Below are 11,915 nucleotides of genomic sequence, written 5' to 3'. Positions count from 1 at the left end.
CATGGCTCATGTGGCCCAGATGCTCACGCAGGAGCCGATTTACAAGTCTTCTTCAATCTTCTGCTTTAAGTCCATCTTGTTTTCGTCCCATAAATTAATCCTATTAATTTATGGCGATAACAGCCGGTTAACTTAGGTGTTTGGGCATCTTTTGGTCTACTTGATCCTGAATTTGTGCTCTGATTTGTCGGTATTTTATTTCAGATCAAATGTGCTTGCAACCTGCATTTTAGATCGAAAACACATCTTGCATTTGTTAAAGGGATAAAGTGTGTTTTGAGATTTATTTAAAAAATAATGCGTGTAAGAAATGCAAACTCTCATAATTTTTTGATTAGATTGATGCTTAGAATTGGTCATTACTGAGCGTCAACAAGATCCCAGAAGTTGTTCTTTGCTCGTCCCAAGCAAAGCAGTACAAACCAGATTGTTGATTAGAAAATCACTTTGAGTACTGCTTGCTATCATGTCATAGTCTAATAGTACTCATCTTTTAGCCGTTAATCAGGTGTGGCTCTGATGGGTTAAGATGTTCTTGGTATTATTTAGTCTAATAGGAGATAGCAAACTCTTGACGCGGGTGTTTATCCCGTGGTTCGGTTAGCCACAAAGGCACACCTACATCCACGTTGTTGTAGCACTCACTAAGAGTATTGCTACTCGGCCACCAAGTCTCTTCCGTGAACACAATCACGGTCACCTTGGCCCCGGGTTCCACTAAGGAGCTTCTCCACAAAGGATGGGGGTCTCCACGTCCCCCGCACAAAGGTGTCGTCGCCGCTCCACACCAAGTCGGAGGGTCGATGACGTTGCCGGCGAGCTTCACGCTCCAAGGTGCCGGCGCACCAAGCTCTTGTTTTGGTTCACTAATGAACCACAGCACAAAGGCTCTAAGCCTTGCAAACTCACTCACTAAGAGCTAATCCTTTACACAACACTCTCAAAGTGTGCTAAGGGCTAAGGATATGATCTTGATGCTTTTGTATGGCTTGGAGATGTTCTTGGGTGTGTGTGGGATGTCCAGCAACTCCAGCAATCTTCAAATGGCCGGGGTGAGGCGTATATATAGGCCACCAAGTCTTGTAGCCGTTGCTCCAACGGTTAGCTGAAAATCTGCGTACCACCGGAAGAACCGATGCCTCTTGGCAGGGTAGCGTCGGTTCATCCGGTCACTCATAACACGAAGTAGCCGTTGGACTCCTGATGTCTGACGCAGAGACCACCGGTTGAACCGATGCTTTGTACCGATGCCTCACCGGTTCAACCGGTGCTGAAGGAATCTTCTCCTGGACGCTGACGTCATTACACCGGTGGTATGCACCGATGCACCGTCGGTTGAACCGGTGCTGAAGAAACTTCTTCTGGGCACTTGACATCGTCTCTGGTACAAAGGACGGCCATTGCACCGATGCCCTATTTTAGACCGTCGGTTCAACCGGTGCCTATAGGCTGACTTGGCTTCGATTCCCTTCTGCACCAAAGTATCAAGGCGTCGGTTCTTCCGACTACCATCGGATGCTCCGATGCCCTGGCGTCGGTTCTTCCGGTGCTCCTGAATCGAAGAGCTTTCAGGGCGCTGCCCTGAGACCCGCGAGGGGCGGCTCCCCCTCGACCCCCGTCCGCTAACCGGGTAGCGGAACCCCCGTAGGGGCTGCCCTTCGGGCCTTGCTACGCCTATTTTCTCTTTCTCTTTGTCATCACTTGAACCTAAAAGCCTGAGAATGATCATCTTAACAATCATATTAGTCCAAGTGTTGTGTTGTCATTCGATCACCAAAATCACTCGAAATGGCATCAATGGTGCCATGTTCGTCACAAAAGTTTTCTTTGCTCCCTCTTACAACGAACAGGCATTAAACTAGTGTTGTTGTTGGTAGTCTATAAAACCTATGAAGTTAGTCCTCACTAAGAGTCATTTACTTTGATTTCTCTGTAACCACGTTAAGCCCCATCATCTCAATTAGTATTGTCTATTGGATCTCAACACTAGCATAATCTCTACCATTTCACAATTAGTGACAAAATTTTGTGACAATTAGTGACAAGTTTTTGTAATTCAAAAATCCACCATTTCACATATTTCAACAAATCTTGATCAATATAATACTACATGCTCTCCATTGTATTTTTATCTAATTTTTTATATCTTTTAGTCATAATTTATCAAAAAAATTTGCTCAAATCCTGCAACAACACTTGGAGAATCACCTAGTAAAATGGAGAGAGAGAGAGAGAGAGTAACAGATCACTAAAAACTACTCGTCGACAACACTGGACAATCACAGCCGCAGTGCCTTGGGCCTGAGTAAACCTGCTAGCGCACATCCAATGGAAGACATGGCCAGTAACAACGACTTGCTGGCCATGGAGCCGATCTTGGAAACCGTGATGATCCTCCCCGAAACAGGAGCGTCGTCGTCGTCCTCGGTAAACCACGGACACTGGAGCGCGGTGGCCGTCGTCAGCCGCTTCTCGGGATCGCACGACAAGAGCCCTTTCAGGACCTGAAAGCCTTCGCCTGACAGCGTCTCCTCGGGGATCAGCTCGTGCAGTCGATTGCGGGGCCCCAGCCCCACTCGCCGGTGCTGCCGCGCTCGCCACAGCTGCACCTTGTCGTCGTGGACCTGGGGCTTCAGTGCCTGCCACGCCCTCCTGCACGGCACGCCGACCACGTCGAAGATCTTGAAGAGCTGGTGCGCCTCGTCCTCCCCCGCGAACGGCGGCTTGCCGGTGAGGAGCTCCGCCATCACACAGCCGAGCGACCACGAGTCCACGAGCTCGCCGTGGTCGGCGTTCTTCACCAGCACCTCCGGCGCGACGTAAACGCACGTTCCGGCCGGGTCGTAGCACGGCGGGTCCTTCTCGGCCATGGACTTGGCCGCTCCGTAGTTGCAGATCTTGACGGCGCCGCCGTCGCCGACGAGGATATTGTCGGGCCTGACGTCCCGGTGGACGATCCCACGCCCGTGCATGGCCGCGGCGCCGGCCAGCAGCTGCCGCATGATGCGGCGCACCTCGGCCTCCGGGAACGGCCGGCCGCCGCGGTCACCCATTACAGCCCTGAGGCTCGGCCCGACGTAGTCCGTCACGATGGAGTAGTCCGTGGTGCTGGGCTTGCGCGCGACGGTGCGGAACGTGACGAGCGAGGGGTGGCCCCCGCCGGCTGCCGTGAAGCAGGCCTCGCGCAGGACGTCGCCGACGTAGCTCCCGCCGCTCCTGCGGTGGAGAGACTTGACGGCGACGGCGCGGCCCGTGGCGCGGTGGCGCGCCATGACGACGACGCCGCCGCTCCCGCCCTGCTGGCCGAGCCTGCGGCCCTCCTGCTTGTACCCGCGGGCGCTGGCCATCCGACGCTTCTGCCTGAACGCCCTCGGCCTCCCCTCGGCGGCGGTGGCGGCGACGTCGTCGATCATCGCGGAGATGGCGGCGGCTCGTCTGGCGCTGATCGGCGTCCCGGAGGCGCGGTGCCCCTGGATCATGTCGCAGATGGCCGCGAGCCGAGCGGCGACAGTGTCAGTCACGGAGGCGGCAACAGTCTCAACTTCGGCGGCGGACATGGCGGCGGCGAGGTTTGGTCGTGTCTGTCTGCACTCTGCAACTGCACGCTTGCGAACTGGATGTCACGAATCACACAGATCAACAGGGGAGGCTCGGGGGGGGGGGGGGGGGGGGGGGGTTATATGGAGGGAACCCCTGCTGGTGATCGCAGTCGGATTCGGAAATCGTTCCGAATCGCGCTTGGAATCCGAGACATTGCCGGAGCTGCTGCCAATCGGAGTAGGCCAGGAGTTGGTGGAAGGGATCAAGGGAGGCCACTGCCGCGCGGTGTGTACGGTCGCCGGGCCAGTGCGGGCCACGCCGAACAGCTGGCGCCACGTCCTCGCTTGGGTGCTGCACCCTCGCCATACATCATGCTCCATCTGTGAATTGTCTCTGAATTGGAGAGGGAGAGGGGGAGAGCCGTGAAAGGGACGGCCCACGCCGGCAAGCCCCACCACCGGGAGCCAAGAGGCCGCCGCGGTGGCCCACGATGCTACGTAGCAACGACGGAGGGAGGAGGGAGAGGAGAGGGGGAGGGGATAAGTTTATGACAAACAGGGTCCACTGCGACACGTGGGTTCGGACATGTGGGCCAAGTACCACATCAGCAAGACCATATGCGAAACAGCTCTGACCTGGTAAAGGGGATAATTTGACCCGTATTGAAAGTTTAGGTACGCAAAATTTCTAGTATTTGAGTTCAAGGTGGTTTTCAGATTCACTAAATTTCTAGTATTTGAGTTCAAGGGGATTTTTCATATTCACTGTCAAGTTCAGAGGGGTGAAATAGACTTTTCTCTACAAAATTTAGACGAGAACAGGTTATGAGGAGTAGCTGGGGTGGCAAGCAATGCCACTATGCACACTGTAAACTGGACCATTCGGATCGGCACTGATGCTCTCACCCCTTCTCGAGGAATTGGCAGAACCACTGCATTCTTTCAGAATAAAGAAATTAAAGCATAACCTTTATTATTAGAAGAAACAAAAGTTAGTTGCCATTAGATAGTGAAGACAAGAGTACGGCTTTTTAAGCTTACTCATTCAGGGGTTAAATCGGTAAGGAAATGGCATTTAAGGTTATCTGAAACAATAAAAAAGGGAATATATGGAGCTGCTTCTACTGTTCTACAAAAGTCGTTTTTTTTTGCTTGATTGGAGGTAAAGAGTGATGTTATTGGTGTATAAATAAAACAACAGTCATGTAAAATAAGGGAAAATTTTATCTATACTCGGTCTTTCACTTAGTACAGATGCTACAACGCAATTTTGTGTTCAGTATTCACCAACATAAAGAAAACCGTAACCCTATCATCAACATTAGTACAATTATGAGAAGCTTGAGTGAAAGGTCTTCAAGACAATCAAGCAGCAGCTTTTGCCTTCTTTGGAGGCGGATTCCCTCCAGCAAGGAGAACGTAGGAGTAGAAGCAGATCATTGCAACACTGGTGAAAGCAACAGGTTTTCAAAGATAGTGGAGGTATGAACATAACTTTGAAACAAGACACAGAATTGAGGTTAGTAGTACCTGAGTGCAGCATAGAAGCCCCAGGGAAGTAGCTTCTTCGTCTATCACAAAAGAGTAAAATAGATCAGAAAGTGAATCAAAGTGGTCCTTGATAACCAAATTACAGTTTGACTAATTTTCAAAAAAAAATTACAGTTTGATTTACTATAGTGTATGCCTGACAGTGTTTCCAAGCGACCGCAGCAGCAACACCTGCAAATGATGAGCATCACAGATTAAATTTCATAATTTTCCACATGCAGAACTTCAATTCGGATTATGGTAGCAGATAATCAGCAGGACCAAGATTTTAGGGAAGTTATCATATTGCCTCCTCAGAAATACGTCTAAGAAGACCTATCAGATAGTCAACTTGCACAGGAACTCTTCACTTTGATTCAATGAAATCTGATAAGATGCTATATTGGAAAAAGCAAACTACCCGCTTGTGCCAGTATGAATGGCAAGCTGGATTTTCCACTTCTCCAAACCTTAAGGCTAAGCACGCCAAGGGCTAATATAGCAAGGCCAGGTGCGACACCGAAAGTAAGACTCACAGGAGTCCTCCAAAATAGAAATCCAATAAGGCCCATAGAAAACAGAAATCCACCTGAAAGACGGAAAGTGCATGTTGTTAGTACTAATGAACTTTTTGAAGAGAATATGGAACAATGAAGGGTAGCATAATATTAAAGAAATTAACAAGCTCACAAAAAGGTTGAGATATACAACTCTTCCTCAGTTATATCTAATGATAGAATATCTGAGGCATGGAAAAATAGAAGAAATAGAAGATATCATTCAAAAGTAAAAGAAACAAACTATATAAAAGTAAAAGAAACAAACTATATAAATAAGACTAAAGTAATGACTAGCTTCGGCTTAAAGGTATTCACACTAAAATTTGCTAGAACAAATATGAAATCATACCAAAAGGAATCCCTAGGCAAAAGTCATGTATTTTTGCACACTTTTGTTGAGGAGCAACCTCCTGCGCTGTATTTATCTCTTCATTGGCAGGTGCCACAATGGCTGGCTCTTCAAGTTCAACACCTGCTTGCTCTGTAGCAGTGACAGAATCAACAGGAGTGGTATAGTCTGCCTTCATGCACAGTGTAGTCAATGGCTGCAGAGTGATACAGCAATGCCATCAGATCAAATTTAACCATAGAGATTAGGAGCACAAGAGGACCAATGCAAACAAGAGCAGATAAAAATATTCCAGAAACTTTTTTGCTAGAAAAGATTTTTATTGCTAAAAAATTGCTTACTCCTCCATAAAGGAAGAACACTAAACTATTTGCATGGAAGGTACAGAACATAGTCATAATCACACATACATATATTCATGGGGTTCAACAAAAAGCTTGCTTTAATCAGAAATATTATCTCTTACATCATAAAACAACACGGGTGCATAAAAATGATATAAACATTCTAGGCACAAAGGGTATGAGATCTGCTAGTTGCTTTAGCTTTGAACTTGTATAAATAGATGCTAACTTCAGTAAGCGCGTATCTTGAAACCAAAAAATTATTTAATTAATCTGACAATTAAGTTAAAGTGATGTTTCGCGAAGGAGTATTTGGATGGAAGTTTCCAATAGCATGATCTAACAATATATTTGCAATATTAATTTGAGGCAAAAGCAAGAAGGCGTTGATAGGTATCAAGGCTACTCATGAGAAAAACAATTGAAAAGCTCAAATATAGAACTTCAGTAATGTAACACACACCAGGAAATGCACTCCAAGTTCTACAGCACTTAAGGCATATTCAGTTTTTTAAAAGAAAAAAAGAGCAAAGAGATAGTAAAGGCCATAATGATTAATGACATATTAACTCCGGTCCTTCAACTTAGTCTACCAAATAAACATATTTGTAGTTTTAGACTTTGGAATCTAGTTCCAGATTTGGAATTGAATAATAGCATATAAATATGACAAGTGACAGTTCTGAACACTGCTACTGCAGCACCAATAAACTGAATAGATAAAGAGCACAGCTGTACAAAGCTTGATTAGCCGCTATAGGATTCAGAAAAAACACACACACATGTCTAATCAAGGGCTACTAACGCAAATTGAACTACAATCAATCATGTAGTTGATGTCTACTGCTAAGTTACACAACAAAACCTTATTAGTGTGAAAACAATACTTTAGTTCTCTATCACAAGTTACAAAATTCAGATTTAAAGAAGAACAGAAAAAAACTGCACATGAATACAACTAGCTTTAAACTAACAACACAGAAAAGATTTAGTAACTAAACACACAAATATTGCTGAATGATTCGAGATCACTGAAAATCAAGGACACTACTGCATACAGAAATAATTCTTATAACAGTCTGGTTTATTGGGCCAGGAAACCGAAGTTCTGACAGCTCGACAGGTTGAAGCTATAGACTCATTTTGAGTTGAAATTCCGTTCTTTAGTACCCACAACAAGTTGAAAGGTTCCTCTTTCTTATGAGCGCACCCACATAACAAAAATGGGCACAAAAGCAAACCGCTTGACAAGGAAAATCAGGACAAAAAGGTTGCCCAAGCGCTCCCGCAAAAGGCAAAGAAGGCGCCCTCTGGGAATTTTCACACTGACAAACTTGAATTATGCCATGCTCCATGGCATTGGCTTCATAACTTATACAGCAGCATTGGCGACCCCAATTCTACTATATAGCCTCAGAAATTTAAGATATTTTACAGAAGGGCAACATATGTCCATGATCCACGCATTATCTTCAAAAAGTTTGAACAAAAAACTCCACTTGGCTTCCACTCTTTGTCTACGTTACACGTGAAATCACCGAAATATGATCCAATTTTGAACATTAATAATAGTTCACTTTATTATTTTTATATACTGACTTGAGGTTACTTTTCTATGTATATTGTGGTCTAGGTAACTTATTTGTAATTTTCGGACAACATAACAATATTTTATTTTACTAGAATTTTTTCTAAATTATTGATAAAAAAATCAATAATTCACAAATAGTTTTGAAAAAATCAAATTAAATTAGTTGGGTCGAAAAGATTATTTTTTGGGCTTTCCATCCATATATAGAATGTCCAAAATAGATTTCATATGCGATTTTGAAGCCCGTTTTCGTGTGACCTCGGATAATGACTCGGGTATTTGAGTATATATCCGGTTGGATATCGGATATCCAACGGATACTAAGCATCCCGTATCCATATCCGGTATCCGAGACATTATCGGATACGGATATCGGGTATCCAATCAAGCTATCCGAATATCTAACCGGTATCCGGATACATATTCGGTTGGATAGTCGGGAAATATCCGTCCCACTTTCATCCCTAGATGTTGGTTCCCGAAAGGCAATTCATTTACGGATGAACGCAAATTTTCCAGTCATCTCATCAACGATGCGAACATGGTTTCAGACACTTTCACTCGCACGTACGGACATGTTTACGAGATTCGACTTGTTATTGGGAATATAAAGATCAGGAGTTGATTTTATGTCCAATTGAACACCTAATCAAAACCCTGGTCTTACAATCCAAATGCGCGCCTTGCTGAATAAGTAATCTGTCACTCCAGTTTCTCCAATCTGAAAACTCAAAACCTTGCCGCCTTGAACTTAGGTATCGAAATGCAGCAGCAGCAGCAATAATAATAATAATAGTAATAATAATAATAGTAATAATAATAATAATAATAATAATAATAATAATAATAATAATAAGTATGAGTCTATCATGTAGTATTATATAGCAACAAACATAATAAAATAAATCTATCCACTACCATTATCAGGATCACTCATTCTTACCTTAACTTCTTGTTGAGAATTGAGATTGAGTTGAACCTTCTATTCTCATACCTTTTCAAACCAGCTTTAACTTTGTTTTTTAATCCAGTTCGTAGAAGGCATGAACTGAATTTGAAACTGGAAAAGTAAAATTGAATGACGCATTGGACATCGATACGCTAGTCAATGATTTATAAATAAAACGCAATATAGGAGCATATAATTTTGGGCCAGGCCTTTGGCTATTTCCAATGTGAAATAAATAAACATCCTCCATAGTATCACACTCATGTATTTGAGAGACAGTTAATTAATGTTGTGTTATGTCTAGAAAAATGGAACCAAAATATTATATTTTCTGGGTTGTTATGGGTGGTCAACTAGGCTTATTGGGCCATATGGGCCCAAGTACTGTAGCGCCGCGGTACTGTAGCACCACCAGTACTTTAGGGTTTGTTGGGGATAAGATTAGAAGTCTTAGGGGTCAAGTAAGTCACTCTATATAAAGAGAGGAGATGTATCAATCTAATCAATCAAGGAAGAAGAATCAATCCTAAATCCCCCAATTCTCCAAGCCGCCGGAGCAGCAGGGCCTACCCTGTCCTCTGTCGTGTCCAAGCCGCCGGAGCAGTAGGGCTAGACCCTGCCCTCTAGCGTGTCTCTACCCTAATGATCCAATACCCATGACATGGGTTGCTAGGAAGCCAGCCAAAACATGTGTTAGTTTGTGGACTGCCATATAAGGCTACAAACTTTTTTGGGGCTTCTGTGGGAGTGGAGAGGGCCACCATATACAATTCACCCCACTTGCACATATATTTATGTCACTACAGAGGGTAAAATAAATAAACACAGGCTAATTAATAAGAAGATGTCTCACTAAAAACACTGACTGTATTAATAAGGTAAAAGGTATTACGCTGTTCACCCTTTACTGACATGAAATATACATAGGTCTTATTATTAGGCCTAGATTTATTACAACAATAATATAGGCACATGTGCTCAGTAATTCCACAACATCATTCTTATACCCCGAAATACCTCCTCTTGTTTTGCAATAATCGTGATGATGCCATCGACTTCTTGCAGGTACGGAGAGTTATCATTTACTCTTCACGCTTAGCTATAAGCCTGAGTGGAGTAGCCATGCAAACCACGGCTCCATACTTTTCGGTCATATCAATAACACTGTCCTTGGCATCGAGCGTCCAATCAAAGTGGTACAACAATGACCCAAGTATCAGATTCAGCATTCTATCAGCCAACGGCACTCCAAGGCATGTGCGTCGTCCGACACTAAATGGGATGAACTCAAAGTCCTTACCCGAGAAGCTGATGTCTTTGTCGATGAACCTCTTAGGCATAAACTTATCCGGCTCAACCCAAGTGTTATGGTGTCGATTAATTGCCCATATGTTTATTATTATGTTGGTTCCTTTAGGGATGGTGTATCCTTCTACGTGCACGGGAGCCATTGCTCGTTGGAATGCTAGGGGAACAACGGGATGGAGTCGAAGTGTTTCTTTTACCACAGCTCGTAGATATGGAAGTCGGCTAATGTCTGACTCGTCAACTCGCCTTTTATCGCCAATAACCGTCTTAACCTCCTCCCTTGCTAATTTCATTGATTCCGGGTGCCGTAGCAACTCTGCTGTCACATCCGGTTTTAAGGACAAAATCGAATGCATAGCTATATGTATGCTAGGATCCAAGTTTCATACATATAGAGACATCATAAGTGAATAATCAGTAACAGTATCACGACTAAGAGAATTACAAGAATAAAAAGACTATTAGAGTTATGCAGTTTATCCTGGAAACGAAGGCTTCAAACTTCACAGGTAATCGACTGGGGTTGCGTACGCGTAGAACTCAGCATCATCTTCAAAAGACTTCACCACAACTTTCTTCTTCTGAGCAGCAGTAAGCAAGGGTGAGTACACTTATGGTTGGTACGCAGCAAGGCCACAAGAAATAACCAGAATATGATTTATATCCATCTTCAAGTTTATTAATCATGTGAGGGTCCAAGCCGCTCTTGACCGTGAGCACGGCTAACCGGTTAGTTTTAACTCTGCAGAGGTTGTACACTTTCACCACAATTCGCGTAAAAGTTCCGAAGAACTTTGAACCCAACCACGCAATGTGCTAGATAGGCACAATATCACACTTCCGAGGTGTGATTGCATAGGGATGCTACGAGGCCTTTACAAAGAATCCCTATATGTATGTGTTGGTCCCCGCCGTTGCGGTCCCTCAGAAGACGCAGCTTCCTTCACCCGCTCCACAACACAAACTCATAACCACCAAGCAAACAACCCCAACACAACATATAGTTCATCTAATTACTTAGCCAAGACCAGAGCCATATAGTATTGTGGTTGTATGGTTTTCCTGGGTGGTTTTCCATGTTCCAATTAAATCAAGTATTCTCATAAATAAGCATAGATAGAAAAATGGTTAGGTCACTTGCCTTGCTCCAACAAAAAGCTACTCTTACTGCTCTTCAGCTCTTGCTCATACAAGCTTCTTGATTCTTCAAGCTTCAAGCAACGATCCTTCTACTCGAAGCAATCATCATCGGACAAACATACAAAGCAAACAACAAGTACAGCTGAGAACAATACACCAAAACAAAAGAAAGGCTTAAAAGAATACACTAAAAGATAGGGCTCGTTGCTACGGTTACGATAGCGCAAGAAACGCGGAAAACGGAGCTACGGTTGAAAAGAAACAACTATCGGAAGATTTATATTATAAAAGAAACAAAAGAACTATAAAATTTATTTATTTTATTTGGGAAACAAAAATAAAGGATTTAAAAGAATTATCCTATAGATTATATTTAACTCATATTATATTTGTATTTATAAAATCAAAGTAAAACTTAGTCAAATTTTATATATAATTGTCTATGTAGGAATTTCATTAAACTAATTAAACAATTAATTTGAAGGAAACGTGTGAAAACATCTAATCGCACAACTATATATGATTCGTGTGAAACTAACAAATTATATTGTTTACGCTAAAACAAAGCTAACGCAATAAGAACGGATCGAAACGGACCTAAAACC

At 43.6% G+C, this 11,915-nt stretch overlaps 2 protein-coding genes across 3 annotated transcripts; both read right to left on the bottom strand.

Annotated features, from left to right (window-relative positions):
- Positions 1-2,159: 2,159 nt before the first annotated feature.
- On the bottom strand, positions 2,160-3,603 carry LOC120705118 (putative cyclin-dependent kinase F-2). Its single transcript, XM_039989632.1, has one exon. It carries the CDS (start codon positions 3,555-3,557, stop codon positions 2,280-2,282), a length of 1,278 nt encoding a protein of 425 aa, XP_039845566.1. The 5' UTR covers positions 3,558-3,603; the 3' UTR covers positions 2,160-2,279.
- A 1,140-nt stretch (positions 3,604-4,743) lies between these two features.
- On the bottom strand, positions 4,744-11,399 carry LOC120703409 (protein FATTY ACID EXPORT 1, chloroplastic-like). Of its 2 annotated transcripts, none has more exons than XM_039987488.1 (6): positions 11,312-11,381; positions 5,979-6,174; positions 5,491-5,658; positions 5,215-5,261; positions 5,070-5,110; positions 4,744-4,986 (listed from the first exon to the last, which is right to left on the bottom strand). In XM_039987488.1, exons 2-6 carry the CDS (start codon positions 6,154-6,156, stop codon positions 4,905-4,907), a joined length of 516 nt encoding a protein of 171 aa, XP_039843422.1. In that variant the 5' UTR covers positions 6,157-6,174; positions 11,312-11,381; the 3' UTR covers positions 4,744-4,904. The 2 variants fall into 2 exon arrangements, with proteins under 2 accessions (XP_039843422.1, XP_039843421.1); XM_039987487.1 differs by having other exon boundaries at positions 4,746-4,986; positions 5,203-5,261; positions 11,312-11,399.
- Between the last annotated feature and the right edge of the window lie 516 nt (positions 11,400-11,915).

Source organism: Panicum virgatum, chromosome 4K, assembly GCF_016808335.1.
Source record: "Panicum virgatum strain AP13 chromosome 4K, P.virgatum_v5, whole genome shotgun sequence".
NCBI classification, from domain to species: domain Eukaryota; kingdom Viridiplantae; phylum Streptophyta; class Magnoliopsida; order Poales; family Poaceae; genus Panicum; species Panicum virgatum.
The sequence above is the reverse complement of the archived record's forward strand: the minus strand, read 5'-3'. Positions and strand labels throughout refer to the sequence as shown.

What these genes read in the sequence shown, in the direction of transcription:
- LOC120703409 (XM_039987487.1), bottom strand. Translation starts at nt 6,156, where the DNA reads ATGAAGGCAGACTATACCACTCCTGTTGATTCTGTCACTGCTACAGAG. An exon ending in TTGCCTAGGGATTCCTTTTG is followed by an intron (nt 5,659 to 5,978) that starts GTATGATTTCAT and finishes TCCGTCTTTCAG; the next exon opens with GTGGATTTCTGTTTTCTATG. An exon ending in ACACTATAGTAAATCAAACT is followed by an intron (nt 5,111 to 5,202) that starts GTAATTTTTTTT and finishes CTTTTGTGATAG; the next exon opens with ACGAAGAAGCTACTTCCCTG.
- LOC120705118 (XM_039989632.1), bottom strand. Translation starts at nt 3,557, where the DNA reads ATGTCCGCCGCCGAAGTTGAGACTGTTGCCGCCTCCGTGACTGACACT.